This window comes from Bos javanicus, chromosome 12 (assembly GCF_032452875.1).
Source record: "Bos javanicus breed banteng chromosome 12, ARS-OSU_banteng_1.0, whole genome shotgun sequence".
Taxonomy (NCBI): domain Eukaryota; kingdom Metazoa; phylum Chordata; class Mammalia; order Artiodactyla; family Bovidae; genus Bos; species Bos javanicus.
The window spans coordinates 83,786,395-83,803,744 of NC_083879.1; the positions used below are offsets into that span (position 1 = coordinate 83,786,395).

The window sequence follows — 17,350 nt, forward strand, 5'->3', positions numbered from 1 at the left end:
CCTCCAACTTTGGGCATAGCTTTGCTGCCTGCCCATGAATCAAATCAAAATTTAAAAAGCAAAATTAATATTTACAAAGATAGAGAAATAGCTCTTCATCATTTTTTCCCTATACTTGGGTTGCTGACTGATTAACACTTTCTTCATCAGAGGGCCAAAGCAGTCACTATAGTTATATTTATTTCTATATGAATAATACAAAAAGTCCCTGAATACCCATTAGGGAATCAGCTTCTTCCTTGTCATATTGCTAACACTCTAGCTCATTCCACACTGTGAAATGACACCGAAATGCTTGGAAAGTGGTTTTTTTAAGCCACAGTGCCAGTTTACCAAATTATAATAAATATAACTTACACAGACTGTAATACTGGCATAATTAGCAAACATTTTCCTCCCCACACACCATTGATTCTTTTTTAAAACAGTATTGAATTATGAAAAAAATTAAACATATAGAGAATTTGAAAGACTAATAACTAAACACCCATATAATCATAACATAGATTTGGCAAATGTTACCATAATTATTATACTTTTATATTTCCATCCAAACTACATCAAAGCAAGTCACAGATGTCACAATGCTCTCCTTAAGTGGAAAGTGATATTTTAAGACATTTCTCTGTCGGTTACTTAAACTTTTGGAACTATCTGACCTATCTAGGTGATTTCTCAGATGATATAACCATTGTAAAGTTTATTTTTCCAGTCTCTCAAAATTCATAAACTAATCAGCAGAACTAAACAATGATATATTTTTTCTATATCAGAATTTTTTTTAATTGCTTTTCTGAAAAGGTTCAGGGATGAATAGTTATTTCTTTCTTTAAGTGGCCAGATTAAGGAAACACATCCCCACTGCAAGCTATGGAATAATTACACTACTGTTTATTACTTTTGAAACCCATAATTACCCATAAAGAAGCATGTACAAATAAAATACTGTGTTTATATTTGCCATATAAAAAGCCCTCTTGTTCAGCAACAAAGATATCAAACACCATATTTTATAAAATTAGTATTTTGTAATTATTTGACTTAGGGCTGATTGTATTTTTAAGAGAGAAAAAGTTAACTTATAAGCAAGTTAGAAGAAACAATTTCATGTTGAAATTGCAGCACTGTCCTGATTTCAAAGCTCTAAGCGAAATCTAATTTCCATTTACAGGTTGAAAGTGAGACCACTTGAAAAGAAATATTTGTTACCAAGTTGTGTTTTTTAGTAGCAGATTATGAACACAACAGTTTTAGCTTAAGAGATTTACATGCCTTTTAACCTTGTTCTCATTAGCAAGTACCTAGAAAAAGAAAATCAAATATTCTCCTGGATTTTCCCTCATATTCCTTGCTTCTTTACATTAGTAAGTACCCTGTTTATATATAAAGTTCTTACATTTTTTTCATGTCCATATATGAGTCACACATGATGAAGCATCTGATTATTTATTCTTTTTTTAACTGGGTGCGCTGTGGGATATCTTTTATCTCAGTGCCTAAATTACTATTGCCATATAATAATAGTGCTCAAGTTATCTAAGAACAGTTACCACTAAAGATCTGTTTTTAAAAGGAAATATTCATTCGTCTTTATACTATGTTTTTTTACTACAGAGCACCAAAAACTATGACAAAGTGCATTCCCAGAGGCGATGATTACAAATTAAGTTATTAAAATGTTCTTTATGGAGCATCCTTTAATAGATCTGGATGGCAAAGAAGATTAAAATAACCACTGTGATCACTCTGAGAAAATGGGTGTGTTTTCTTCAGGCCTGACACTCTTTTGGCCCCTCTGATCCACCTGCTGAAATCCAAAGCAAGCACTGGCAGCCCTGAGCATGGCCCTTCACCATTAACTGGAGAAATCAGAGGAACTGAGCTGAACAGCCTCCTGAGAAATTCTCTTTAATAATTTACTACATTAAATGCATCATATATTGTCACAGTAGAAAAAGAAGGAAAAAAAAAAAAAAAAACGGGAGAATAAGAATAGGCTCAGGGCCATACAAAACAGCCCAGAATGGAGACCACATTGTACAAATAAAAATAAATTCTGATCATCAGTCACACAGGAAGTGGGGACCTGACTGACCAGCATGTGTTGCCTCTGGTCTCTCTGCAGCACCTTCACCTGGTCATGTGCATGTCAAATGTCAGGCCACTAAGATAAACTAATATATTTAGATGAAGGGAAAATGTTTTTTCCTAAACAATATCTACGTGTCTCCTGCATTGCAGGTGGATTCTTTACCTGCTGAGCTATCAGAGAAGCCCAGACAATATCTATCATGAGTTAACTCTTCCATAGTTCATTTACAACAAAATCTAGTCTTGACTTGAAAAAAAAAAGTAAGTCGTTGAGTGCCTTTAGCTATAATGTTTTCATTTTTATTAATATAAACAAGTGATAAAGAAATGCAAATTTGTACTGCTGAGTTTTTGCATTTCCCTTTCACTTTTCACTTTCATGCATTGGAGAAGGAAATGGCAACCCACTCCAGTGTTCTTGCCTGGAGAATCCCAGGGACGGGGGAGCCTGGTGGGCTGCTGTCTATGGGGTGGCACAGAATCGAACACGACTGAAGCGACTTAGCAGCAGCAGCAGCTTTTGCATTTAACTATTTAAAGTGGGTATTGTGGAAAAACTTGAACATCCATCCAATTAGAGTGCAATGCTGGAGAAACTCTAATACAGAACCTAACTTGTAGCTCTGCTGGTAAAGAATTTGCCTGCAGTGAGGGAGACCGAGGTTTGATCCCTGGGTTGGGAAGATCTCCTGGAGAAGGAAATGGCAACCCACTCGTCTTCTTGCCTGGAGAATCCCATGGACAGAGAAGCCTGGCGGGCTGCAGTCCATGGGGTCACAAGAGTCAGACACGACTTAGCTACTAAACCACCACCAACGGTCAGTGAACTTCGAGTTGGGCGCATTTGCCATGCTGCTGTCTGGACAGCACAACCAGGGCAAAGCCCAGCCTCTCTGTCCATGTTAAAACTGACTCTTTATCAGCATTTTAAAGGCTCTACCTTCATGAAATAACTGAAGATTATAAAAAATCAACCCTGCTGCCCTCAGAGAACCATTTTAGATTTTGTTACGAAAAGCTCAAGCGCTTAATGTATGAAACATAAGGTTACAGATCTGAGGCTTACAAACATTCAAGGGTCTTGTTAACTTTCTCCAGATCTTTAAGTTATTTGCAAATAAATTATTTCTCAAAGACTAAACAAACAAAAAGAGTTTGGTCACTCTTTTAATATGCTCGCTCTTATCAAAAATTATTTAGATAAATAACTGCTTTGACTTCTTGTAGGTGAAGCAGCATATACTCGGTTGGCCTGTTCTATCCATAAAGTCATACGATCAAAAAAATACAAGGACCTAAAGATTGAATCATTTATTTTAATAATTTTAAATAGCCAATTAATTGCACAGAGAAATCAAGTCCATGACTGAGCAGCTGATAACTATGCCAGCTGAAAATAATCTATATTCATCAAAGAAGCCAAACTATGCTGACAAGGATTTTGTTTCCTCAGACTTGAATTCCATCTCAGTGGAATTTTCAGACATAGTAAATGAAAATGAACCTTTAGTTTAAAAAGTCTAAACTTCAATGATAAGGAAAGGGCTCATTTTTTTCATAAGTGACTTCTAAATTTTCAATACATATTTAGAAAATCCATGGGGCAGATTGAACATATCTGAATCTAGTCCTAATTCGCCAGCCCTCTACAAAGCTAATCAGATGTAAGCCTCGCAGCTCCACTGACAGCTGGGTCATCTGCACTTGCCTGCGGTCTTTTTCCCCACGTGATGACACCTGGATTTTGACATGACGCCACAGCCCCAGAAAGCGCAGGTGCCCATAACTCCTTGCGTAGCAGCCCATAGGGACCTGTCTCATTTTCACTAAGAAGAAGGAGAAATTCTGTTTTTGTTTGTTTGTTTGTTTTTAATTATTTAAGATTCAGATTCACCTTTTTAAAAATACTTGCTTCTCTTCAGACAGACTCTCACTGCTTATCTAGGGTCACTGTGACTCCCAAGATTAAATACATCACCAGTGCCTTTTTAAATGCCTCTACGGAAAATAAGTCAAAAGTCTCTATCAGGGAGTTGACCTGCACCAGGACAGCTCTGGTCAGAAACTGATGACTGGATCAGAAGGGGACAAACTTGTCAATGGTTTCCATCAGCTCAGTGTCTAACAGTCGGGTGAGCTTTGCAGGGTGACGCCATCCTGTCTTCTCAGAGTAGCCTGGATGAACAAATGAGAGCTCCACCCATCCACTATATATATATATATATATATATACACACACACACATACATACACACACACACTGCCCACACGGCTTGCAGGATCTCAGTTCCCCAACCAGGGATAGAGTCCAGGTCATTACAGTGAACGTCCGGAATCCTAACTACGAGGCCACCAGGAAACTCCCTCGCCAGCTACATTTTTTATTATATACCTGTTCCTTCTCTCCTCAACATGGATATGTATGTATCCACATCTTGCAGGAACTGATGGAACAGCCATGTAAATCTAGGTGTTTCTGACTTTTAGGCCTCTGCTCTTCTCCTATACCCAGCTGCTGTAACAGAAACACTGGATGAAAGAAGTTATAATTTCTCTTATATGCCAAAGAACTTTATGTTCTATCCACTCCTGCTGTCAGCCACCCACATTCTCCCCCTAGAAAATTAAAAAAAAAAAAAAAACTAGATGAGCAATGATTTGCGGCAGAGTGAACACATTATAATAAAGTCAGAGGCCATGAGATTAAGAGCCAGATACTACTGGTTTGAGTTCTGTCTATGCCACACCTGTCTGTGACAATTCTGGCTCACTTCCTACGTTCTCTAAGCCTTAATTAACCCATTTGTTGAAGCAAGACCCCCGCTTCCACATGGCAATTTTTATCAAGTTAAAGAACCTTGCTGCGCCTTTTCTTTCTGAGGGTAACCATGTACTGTTCCCAGAGCACAGCTCAGTCTTCCAGCCTACCCTGTTCAGTCTGGCGTATCTCGGTGCCCGCCACGTTGGCCTCGTCCACCAGCTGTAGTTCAAATGCTGAGGCAACCTTTAACTCTACTTCCTCTCCCCCCGCCAATTAATAAGAACACTAAGCATGGCAGAGTGTGTAAATGGAGGGGCAGAGAGGAAAATAACAGGGGCAACCGAAGCAGAACACGAAGACAAGTAGTAGAGGGTTCAGCAAAGGGCTCCAACTTTCAAAATGGAGCTTGGAGGCACAGGAGACTCTGCAGTGCCTGACGAACAACATAACAGAGAATTTCCCCCAAGATTGTTTTCACCCCAAGGTTTCCAGGAGATGGACGGTTATTACAATGGTTTCTCCATGTGTCCTCCCCCAAACGTTTGTACACGAAAGGGCTCAAGTCCCTTTGCAGTAATCTAAGAGGATCCACTGAGTCTAAAACCCAGCACATGTTAATTTTTAATCTGAAATAACAAGGGGAAAAGTCAAGCTTTAGGAATGCAACATTTTCACCCTGAATTTTTGTTTTCAGCTGAATTTTTGTTTTCCGTTTCATTCTAAAGACTCACCTTTAGTCACCTTCCCAAAGAAGCAGAAGGGATGTAGACATAGTAAAACCAGGTTTATCATGCAAAATACAAAGTCTGTTTATAAAACTCTTGTAATTGACTGTTGCTTACCAGAAAAGTTACATGAGATCTCAAGTGAAGCAATTTTACTGATTTCCCCACAGCTTTCTCCCCATGGGTTTTAATGAACTGCTTCTACTTATTGGGCATCATCAAGCCCCAGGTTAGATACTTCAACATGCATGGGAGTCTCTTGATTTCTTCCCATAACTGTCTTATGAAAGAGGTGCTAGAATCCCTATTTTAGGTTATTTGCATGATGTCATATAATTAATAAGAGATGAAACTGGGAGTTGAACCCAGTCTATCCTCAATACTTCTTGTAACTATCTTACTATACTTCTCTATTAGGTTTAAAGTTAATTTCTATTTTTAGAACTTTCTATCAAACATACTAAATATTTTTGAAGAAAACAGATAATGAGATAGCCATATTTAATTCCACAGACTCTATACATATGTCACTGAACCCCAGGACAGCACATTTCTAAAGAAAATAATTCACAGTGACACATATAATTATTTATGATCTCATATTTACAGCTAATAATTATTTTCTATTATTTGAAAATGAATATTCTACTTTATTTAAGCATTTTCAAGATAACAATTGTACTTATTATCTGAAATTCTGAAATTAAAGCATTGTTCCTCTTTAAAATATAAACAATAAAACAAAGGATCTTAGCTGCACAGCACAATGAACAAAGATAAAACCTCCCTCCTTCCCAAGAATAAGCAATAAATTAGAGCCTGTCCTCTTTCCTTTGGGATCTGGGGCCTTTGCTAATTTTTTCTGAAAGTGATACTTTCAATATCATACTCCCATCTGGGTCCCAGATCAAAAGCTACAAATATTCTAATGCTTATTTCATCATAAAATATTTATTCCTTTAAACTCACATCTTCCCGCCTTTTCATTTCCTTTTTCTTTTCACCACCGAACTTAATGAAGAATCGTTCAAACTAGTCTTTATCTCCTCAACTCCAGCTCATTCCTTAATGCATCACAATTTGACATCTCTTTCATCATTCTATTGAAGCTAGTCTTGAAAGGTTCAACAAGACTTGATTGTCAAATGCAGTGACCTATTTCTAGGCTTCATCCTACATGTTCTTTCTGAAACATAAGACACCCTTGACTGACTCTACATCCTTCTTAAAACTCCTCCCTATATTGTTCAGATCTTCACATGCTAAGGGTGCTCTCCTTTCTGTCCCCCTCTGCCCCTCCCCGCCCACCCTCCCCCATTCTCTCTCTGTTCTCATCCTCCCGTTTTCACTCTCGTTCCCTGCTTCTTTTCGGTCTCTAGTTCTGGTCCCTTTTCTGCCCAGACCCTTTAACGTTGCTCTTCCTCAGAATTCATCCTTGACATTCTCTCCACGTAATCTGTTTCTGTTAAATCATCTACTCTCTGCCCACAGCTTCCTAGATCAAACTACATCACATGTAGAGAGGAAATGCCGCACCAAAGGCCCTACTTATACGATACACTACCTACTGACATCTCCTGATGGCATCATCTCCAAGAACGGACTCCTGTCGTTTCACCAATCTCAATCCCAATGCGTTCTTCCTCCTGTATTTGCTATTTCATTCCATGCATCCACATCCAGAGTATCACCTTTCCTAAAGTCTGAATCAAATCCTTCCCCTACATGGCAACTGGTAAATTAGAACCCAGAAAAGTCTCCTGAATCTTGCTTTCTTCTCCCCTTCTATAGCCACCATAGTCATTTAGAATATTCTCTCCATCCTGGTAGCCACTAGCCACCTGGGGTTATTTAAATTTAGACTAACTGAAATGAAATATAATTTGAAATTTAGTTTCTGACATCACTTCACCCTCTTCCAACCTATCAACATATTGCTGCCAGGGCTAAGTTTTGAGGAAAACAAACCATCTCAAGTAAATCACTTGATTAGAATTCCTCTCTGATATTACATCACACAGAGGATGAGATTCAAGCCCTTAGCATGGGATACACGGTTCTTCACAACTGACAACTAATCTCTCTCCAGAGGCATTTCCTCCAGCTCTTGCCATATAGCTTACTCAATGTGTGAGTGGAAGTATGTCCCCCCAAATTTATACACTGAAGCCCTGACCCCTCAGTGTGATTGTATTCAGAAAGAGGGCATATAAAGGGCTAATAAAGTTTAGATAAATATTAAGATTTCTAACTATTGCAGATTTCAGGCAATATGTACACAATTCTCAACTCATAAACTCAACATCTTTTAAAACACTGTGGTAAAAATTGGATGTGGCTGTTGAAAAGTGTTAGACAACAAGTGACTGTATCTCACTGAACTTACGAACTCAGTGTAAGAACTACCACAGACTTCCAAAGTCTGCTTCCCTCCCTTCAAAACTGTATCTATATCTGTCCTCTGTGCCACTCGAAATGGAAATCTAAGTGTTCTGCTGGTAGTCAAACCATTTATTCATAGTCATAACTGGCCCCCCCAACAAGACTTTATGAACCTGGAATTCTTGGCCATTCATTCCAGCTGTCTAGGACTCCCAAATTTCTGCCATCATAGCTTTCTATATCATCTATAAAACACTTTTAATGATAAATGAAAAATTAAAAAGTATTTGTGGATTTATATACTTATCTCTTCACTATTCAAGATGAACTGTGGTGTTCATTGGAAGATCTGATGTTGAAGCTGAAACTCCAATACTCTGGCCACCTGATGCGAAGAGCTGACTCATTTGAAAAGACCCTGATGCAGGGAAAGATTGAGGGCAGGAGGAGAAGGGGATGACAGAGGATGAGATGGTTGGATGGCATCACTGACTCAATGGACATGAGTTTGGGTGGGCTCTGGGAGTTGGTGTTGGACAGGGAGGCCTGGTGTGCTGCAGCTCATGGTGTCGCAAAGAGTCGGACACAACTGAGAGACTGAACTGAACTGATTCAGTATGACTGTGATGATCATAATGAAGGGAGAAAAGAAAACACAATAAGGTGAGGAAGTGAGCTTGATCTTTAACACTACCAGCTGTTTGAGCTCGGGAGAGTTAACTTTATGTCCTCACTTTATGCATCTGTAAAATATGTGGTAGAACTTATAAAGATGGCATGATTAAATGAATTAGACTAGTTCCTGACTTCTAATCAACTCGAAAACCTGTTAGCTACTACTGAAGTTCGTCCTGGCACTTAAACTTCTGAGTGACTCCGATCATTTTCTGAGAAAACAAATACTTTGTCATGATCATATGTTTAAATCTTAGTTCAATTTTTTTTTCCCCAAATAAACTAAGTCAGTGACAGTTCAGGAGGAAAGAGACTGATTATTCCTGATGGCAGTGGAGATGCAGAGAAGTAAGACTTCTGAACTCTGGGTGTCCCATGGGACACAGGCCCTGCGAGTGAAGCCTCCAGATGCCAGGAGAGGATTCAGCCAGATGAACCAAGAGGGCACACTGACAGGAAGAAGAGGAAATCGAGGGCTGAGGACTCACAGTTTTGAGTAGAGCCCAATTTCCTTCTCAAGAGGGGCAGAGCATCTGACATATACAATTCCCATGTATTTCTAAAGAAGTAATTATTGCATCCACCCATTCCACATACATGTAGATATACTACTACGGCTGCTAAGATCAGTAACTGAATTTAAACACTAGCAAACTTGCATTTTTTTGCAAGATTTTTTTTTTACCATCCATAATAGCATCTACAACTTTTTGTTTTAATAAATGACTCTGTGTAGAAACAGAGAGGAAAGGTCAGCTACTAACCTTTTAACACTTTAAACACCCAAGAAGGAAATATTTTCATGCATTCTACACAACGCATAGCATAAACCATGAACTATTACCAAAGAAAGGCAGATGTGAATTCCTGTTCTCAGTTTTAAAGAATCGAAGGAATTTAAAACATTTTATTACTGAAATTTCATTATTTGGATTGTAAGGTTTTATTGCTTATTAATTTAAGGTAAAACTTAAATTTAGTGTTTCACAGCATTTCTAATCTAAACTTTAAAAAAATAAAATGTGATGATATTACAGTCCCTTCAAAACAGAACAATGATAAGATCCCTCTAAAATGAATTCCTAAATTAAGTGTGATAGCATTCTGTGTCTACTTAGCAATTTGTACCTTCACAACACTCTATGAATGTCAACTAGTTATTCCAGTATGACAGAAATAAGTAAGAGAGGCGATATGGCTCGTCACCATAATGGAGAAAGAACAATAAAAAAGAATTAGTAATTCTCTAGGTTGAATAAAGTAAATAGGTGAAGAAAGAATAAACCAAACCACATGAAATACTATGACAAGCTGAGATGTTTTCTCTTAAAACCAATGCATACTTTTGAAAAAGTCTAAATTTTAGCCATTTATACAAGCTAAAATTAGAGACAAAGTAAGGAGGCTGAGGCTCCTCTAATCAAATAGTTGATCGTCTCACAGAGAAACAATCTGATTTCTGCACTCATGCGCTCAGCCCATTAGTGAACAACAGAATAATGCCTCAGTTCTGGCTAAAAGACAGAAAATCCACAGCCAGTAGGCCCATCCTTGAATGTTCGAAGCTCCGGCCTTTTCTGCAGCCTTCTCTCCGTGTTCTTCCTCGGCACCTTCCCTAAGGCTCGCACACAACTGGTTCGCATTCATCCGACTTCCTCCGCCCCGCCACAGGGTATTCGCTCCCTCCAGTCCGGTAGCCTTTACCACTTAGAAACAGTGTAAGTTCCTTTCTCATCTGTTGAACCAGTGAGGCTATTATGTATTACAGAGGCGCAGGACCTAAAAGGTCTTTCCACTTCGCTTGTCACTCAACTAGAACAGCGGTTCTCACCCTAGGCTGCACAGCGCCAGGGAAACTGGAAGAGCCCAAGCTCACGACGCAAGTCAGGCTAATGAAATCAGAATCTCTTCGGGCTGGGCGTATTTTCAAAGATTCCCAGGATATTCTGCTGTAATGCCAAGGACCACTGATCTAGAGTAAATGTTAACTGATATTGAAGAAATATCTTTTGAGCGTAAGTCAACATAAAGCAAACAATGACATGTTTGGTGCCTAGTCAACATGAGGTCAACATAGAAGATTAAGATTGAAATGGAAATGAGGAATTGAAATTGAGGCAATAGGTCAATAATGCAAACCAAAATAGTATTGTGTTTCAAACAGCTATCTATAGATTTGTTTTTGTACATTCAATCTACTATCAAAATATATCTTGATGCATTCTGATTTATTTGTGGGACAGCATGAGACTGAGAACATTATGTGATTTTTTTTCTTTATACTTTAATTCACCTTGCATATGCAGACACCAATCTCATCTAATTAAAGTGATTAAAACCAATGTATAACAGCAATTATTAAAATTTTGTGGTTATGCCCTATATAGCTACTAATCTGACCCAGTTACAAGTCAGAATTTTTTAAAAAAATCATTCCTTGGTTTATAAAGCACCCCATTTTTATATGGGGCAAAAATATTAAAAATTAAAATATGGTCATAAAAAGTTATGACAGTGGCTTTGACCTTATAAATGGCCTTATTAGTGGTTAAAGTGACTATCTGACGGTTAGACTGTGTGATATTGCAGAGAAGTGATTCAGTTATAAAAATATGATTTGAAAATACTACAGTGGTAGAATGCAAAAGAGGTCTATTTGCATATTCCACATTCCGGATACTGTCATAATATATACAGTAGCACTAAACTGATTACAGCAAAATATTTTATATATAATATTTAAGTGGAAAAAATTGTTATTTTATTTCCTTAAAAATCATTTTAAAATATCTACAGGATATGACACTAAAATAAATAAGAATTTTAAAATGACTTTTTGTTTAAACTACATATTATGTAACCAAATTTTACATTCTCAAACTGCTTAATGTTTTTGAGTGGTTTCTGCAAAGGATACACAAAGCTCTGAGTATCACAATTGTTACATACGAGGAACATTAGCAGAGTATTCTTCTGATCATTGTCTGTTATATAAAATATGCAATATAATTTAGCATAAAATTATGAAATAAAAGTATAAGAATGCATACATTCTTGCAGTATAAGGATTATAATCTATTCTAAGAGAATTAAAATACAGTGGTACAGTGATTTATATTAGAATCTAATCTCAAACTCACTTTTCCTGACCATCTGTCTTGAGGAATAAAACTATTAGTAATAAAAGTTTACCTGTAACATGGACATTTATATTCCCTAAATATTTGTTTTATAATATGTAATTTCAAGAATGCCTAGAAGCTAAAGAATGGCGTATTAAAAAAAATCTTCATAAGAAAAACAACTAAACAAAAATTAAGGCATTTTAATAATGTACATTGTAATTGTTTATGATTGGAAGAGTGTATTTTTTAATATTGCCAGCCATCTTGAAGACTTTCACAGATTTGTCAGATTCCTGCTGTATGTTAAAAACATTATTTAGAATAAAACTGCAAAGTTCAGAGAAGAATTACTGTCATAATTTTTGCTACTTGAATGCTATAGTTTAAATGATATATGCAGAAGTTCTTGTTCTTTACCATAAATTAATTCCCAGATAAAAGTGTATATTTATTTTAAAAATTAAACCAGCTATCTCTAAGAATATTAAAAAATATTCTTGGGTGTAAATGATTTCTATTATATATTGCAAATAAACCTTTACTAAAGTAAATCCAAGCTGTATTTGATCTCCAATGACTACGGGTCCAAAGCAATATGATTTGATTAAGTCAATATTAAGAGGTTTTTTTTTTCGCTATAATGGGCCAAAAGTCCCTTAAATCAAGTTCAATAAAAATTAAATTTAATCCATTTTAATTGCATACCTACATGGAATGTGGCATTTTTTGTTTAATGGGAGCAATTATAAAACTAGAAGGCAATAATATGTCCTAACTTTTAAAGTTTGGGAGTCACTATATTAATCATGTAATTATACATGGGTATTATAAAGTTAATATATTTCTTCTAAAATATGAATTCTAATTATTTGTATAATTAATATTATAGCATATATCCTATATATAAATGTATAAATATATTAATAAACCATTAAATTACATTTTTTTCATGAATATATTACCAACTCTGGAAATATAATGCATTTACTTTTAATGTAGCTTAAGACTTTGTCATTAACCTTAAAATGTAGAAAATTTTGCATGGACTATATATCTTGAACATTGCCCTTGAAGATAGATAGACATCATTTCAAATTATAAGCATGTTTGAAATAAGTAAAAGTGTTCAGAAAGAAACTCAGATGCATTCTTCAAAGACCACCAATAGCATTTTAAGTTAAGTAATATACTTTGTATGTGGATATGATCGCAGTTTTGCAAAATCATAAAGAAGCTGTATGTTAAGCTAAGGATCTAATTAATAGATTTGTAAATTATCAACCAAGAACACACACTGAACACACCTCACCCTGGCACCCAAAATTTGAAACTGTGTGAAAACAGTTATCCTGGAATAAATGTCAAGTGTTTCTAACTGACAACCAACCAACCAAAAAATAGCTCAAGGCATCACAAGTAATAAATCCTGTGTTGTGGAGATGAAAAACTCAAATGTCTGTGTTTACTTTTCAGTATGAAGAAATGTTTCTAAAAGGAGTTAAGATTTTTTTAATGTGCTTTTGTGCATATAGCTCACAATGACTACTTTATATGAAAACATAATCCAGAAGTAGTTCCTAATATTACATGTTCATTTAACCTACACTATACCTTATAGCTATGATGATATAAGTATAAAGTTGATAATTATTTCAGGTCAAGAGAAAACTCTATATTTATTGATATATACATACATGTATAGATATTTATTATGTGAATATTCAAATAAAATAAATTTGACAGGCTTATTTAAGAATATTCTGTAGTCTGAAATGTAGACTACCTTGTGAATACTGAGCCTATGCAAACTGAAGTAACTAGAAATTTCTATGAGAGTTTACATTCAAGGAAGCAAGAAAATTCAAATTATTACAAGGGATCACTTTAAACATAAATATACTGAAACCTTTGCAAGTTTTTTACTGGTAGTAAAATTAGTAGACAGATCCATTTCCTTGCAATTCTAAGGAAACATTATCTTGTCAAAATAAATAAGTATGCAATAAATATACTAGTCATTCATTAGTAACTTCTACCATTAAGATTAATTACCAGGCATATGGTTAAGAAGAATATATAAAAATCTTTTAAGATCCATTTATCTAATGAAGCAGCATTCCAAATTAATGCTGCAAATGCAATATCATTATCTGCAAAGAAGATACGTTTCTGGTCTTAAAGAATGTTGGCAAAGCAAGCTTAGTTTTAGTTTAGCTTAGTTGTCAAAAGCACAACTAATCAATACAAGCTAGAATACAGCCCTTGAACTGTGTTCAGTTTGAGTAGCTATCCCTTAGGCCAGTTCTCTTGTGAAAGCATCACAAGAACCCTTTGATCCATACTGCCCTTGACCACACTTTTCCAGCAAGGGAGGCAAAGGAGGCTCAGTTGTGTTCCTTAGGGGAGGTTCGGGGTGTGATGAAGAGAAAGGTAGAGAGACAATATGGCGGATTATTTCTTTTGAAAAGCAATACTATTTTATTGCATTAAGAGATTACCTTTGGGACAAAACATCAAGGTTTATTGAGATTCTGCCATCATTTCTTTCCCTACTAAAAGGTCACTGCAGTATCTTCATCTTCAACGGAGCTCTTGAGCAAATCTCATTTCAGCACCATGGACAGCAACACTTCTACTAGGACATGTGCCCATGGTCACATTTGCCATTTCTTAAGAAACTTGCATACACTATTCCTTTGTGAATCAGCAAGGTTTACAGCCATTATTATATTCAACAGGAAGGGGCTGAAGATAATATATGCTATTAATGAGTTCAGTATTTTTTAGTCATGGCGTTAAGCATTTGCCAATTAATACTTCCTGAGAGCATCCTGAAAATTCAAGCTAATTACATAAGGTGACTAATAAATAATCTAACACTGATCAGTTATCACCAGATACGTAATCAAAATTTTCTACTCATACTGAGCTTCTGATCAATAACTATACACATTTCTAAGAGAAAACAAGAAACTCGTGTGAGTAAATACGCTTAGGAAGGCCCCCCAAACTTTCAAAACAACAAGAATTACTCCTGGAAAACACGTAAAACGCTTTTAGTTCTTCCCACATAAACAATCACAAACACTTTATCTTGTCTCTTTAGCCAACCAGCTTAATTTGTCACTATCAGAGACTTCATGTGTCAGGTCCATAAGCCAGACCACACATGCCTGTCTTAGCCTGTTCTGATTTCAGCTGTGGTCACCAGTATGCAGTCCCATCACAGTCTTCCTCACAAGCTTCACTCAAATTACATTAAAAAAAAAAAAAAGTGGCAGAATCTGAACCAACTCCGTAGCTTTAAGAGATAGTTAAAGCACTGGCTTTATCTCAGAAGACCAGAGTCCTCTTGATCTTCCAAGGATTCTCAGAAGGCACTGATCCATCAGCAATTCACAAGAGAGACCCAAGTCAAGCAGCAGGTCAGGCGCTTAGAACCACAAAAACAATGGTCGAAGTAACAAAACCAGAGTCAAAAAGCGACTTTAAAACTCTAGAAGACACCTCCACCCAACACACACAGAGATAACAGCGCGAGGAAGGGGGGAAAAATCCACGGGTTCCTACCTTACAGTCCTCAGGACACGATTTCACCGAGTACTCCTCCGATTGTAAGTATTTATGCAGCACGCTTTCAAACTCTTCGTACTTCTCCTGAGCGTGGTGGTCGTAGTCTTGGTAAGCCTCGACGCACTGTCTGCAGGTGGTCATCTCCCCGCCCTCCTTGAGCACCACATCCAGACTACAGTTCAAAGTGTTGGGACTGGACAACCCGGAGAACAACTCCCAAAGTGTGTAGGAATTACAAAACGAAAGGTAAAAATCCGACAAGTTCCAGAGCGGAGTTGGCTGCGGCGGGCCCCGGGTCTGCTGCCCCTGCTCCCCCCGGGCCGCTGCCCCCCGACTCCAGTTCCTGGCGCACACGGCGTCCGCGCTGTCCACCGTGAAGCACTGGCCCGAGGAGGCGCCCTGCGGGTAACAAGTCTCCAGGCGCCACGCGGGTCTGGCAGAGTTTCCTGGAAGAAGAGGCTTGCCCCGGTTGTCGGTGCCTCGGCCGCCCTTGCCGCCGCCGCCGCCTCCCAGGGAGGGGGGCAGGGTGGGGGACGGGGAGGCGGAGAGGAGTCTGTGAGCCTGGGCGGCGGGCGAGGGCTCCCCCATGCTCGCCAGGAGCGCGGGCCAGGACGGCTCGTGCTGCCGCTGCCGCTGCCGCTGCTCCTGCCGCTGCCGCTGCTGCCGCTGCTGCTGCTGCTGCTGCTGCTGCTGCTCCTTGTCCCGGGCGCGGGTCAGCTTGGCCTCGGCGCAGAACCACAAGTGATCAGAGAGCAGGACTGTGAAAAACAAGAGAGAGGCCAGAGACAGTCGCCATTTCTGAGCCCTCTCCGAATCGATGAACGGTTTCTCGTTCTCCCGGGGTGCTGCCAACCAGATTTTTAATCCGTCGTCATACTGCCGACACATCCAAGCACCCCTGGTCATATTTTGGGAGCGCACAGCCCTGGCCGACTCCACCGCGAGGGCTCCGGTGCCGGTGTCACCACAATATGCATTGACTTAGGGGTTCGATTGCCTTCTCCCCTCCTCCCTTTCCTCTCTCTCCCTCGCTCCTCGCTCTTTGCCTACATCAATATTACCAGGCTTCGGAGGGAGGCAGGACTCGCTTCCGACCTAAGCATCCGCCGACCCCATCCTCTGTCGAGTGGGAAACAACAATGCAGAGACAGGGAGGCAGGGGGGAGAGGGTCGCCCGGAGGCGGCGGCGCGGCTGTGGCCGGCGGCGGGCCGGGTGCAGGAGGCGACGGCGGAGGTGGCGGGGTGGCGGCGCCTGTCAGCCGGGCACGGGCAGGGCGCGGGTCCCCATGGCCCCGCGGAGGACGGCCCGCTCTCCCCGGCCAGGGGCACGCCGCGTCTCCGCTGCCCACGGACTGCGGCCGGAGCGCCTCGCCGGCGCCTCCTCCCCACCCCCCGCCCGCTGCTCCTTCCTGGGCTCCTCCGGCGGCTACTTCTCGCTCGCTCTGCTCGAGTCCGGAGCCTGGGCGGCCGCCGGCAGGGCGCTCCCGCCCCCCCACCCCCCAGCCCGCGCTCCGGCCGCCGCCGCTGCCGCAGGTCCGCCCGCGGGCGCCGGGCTCCGACTGCTGACGCCGCCTCCCCCGGACCTCGGGGCCGAATCGCCTGCGCTGGGCCTCCCGAGAGCCACAGTCATCTTCAGTCCCCGGCTAAGTTGCCGCCATCTTCGTCCTGGAGAAGCACTTTTTGGGGGGGAGCGCCGGCTCGTGCGTCATCTCCTCCTCCCGCGCCGCGCTCGCTCCCTCCTGGCGCATTGGCACCGGGCTCGGCCCGGCAGAGGGGGAGGCGAGGGCGCCGGGGGTCCGGGGTGGGCGGGGGGAGCCCGGCTGGGCCCGCAGGCCGGCCTGAGCGGCTGCGCGCTGACGCCTGCCCTGCCTTGCCGTCCGCCAGCCCACCCCTAGCCCCGCCACCTTTGGTTTTTTTCTGTTATTACTGATAAAAGTCAGACTGCGGACAGCAAGGTTTGAGGATGCCTGCTGAATTTCTTCGGCACCTCCTGCTCCCTCTCGGACTCCGAGAAAAAG

The 17,350-nt window shown here is 40.1% G+C and overlaps 1 protein-coding gene across 4 annotated transcripts in view; it reads right to left on the minus strand.

The window, feature by feature from the left end:
- The window catches only part of NALF1 (NALCN channel auxiliary factor 1), a 606,190-nt gene extending 589,503 nt beyond the window's left edge, over nucleotides 1-16,687 (minus strand). Inside the window, exon 1 of one of the 4 annotated variants that reach the window (XR_009740094.1) lies at nucleotides 15,330-16,667. Coding sequence is in view for 3 of the 4 variants with exons in the window: in XM_061435349.1 (XP_061291333.1) it covers nucleotides 15,330-16,238 (909 nt within the window). In the remaining variant the exon portion in view is untranslated. Of the gene's footprint in view, nucleotides 1-15,329 lie in introns of all 4 variants that reach the window. The other 3 variants (XM_061435349.1, XM_061435351.1, XM_061435350.1) reach the window with 3 other exon arrangements.
- Between the last annotated feature and the right edge of the window lie 663 nt (nucleotides 16,688-17,350).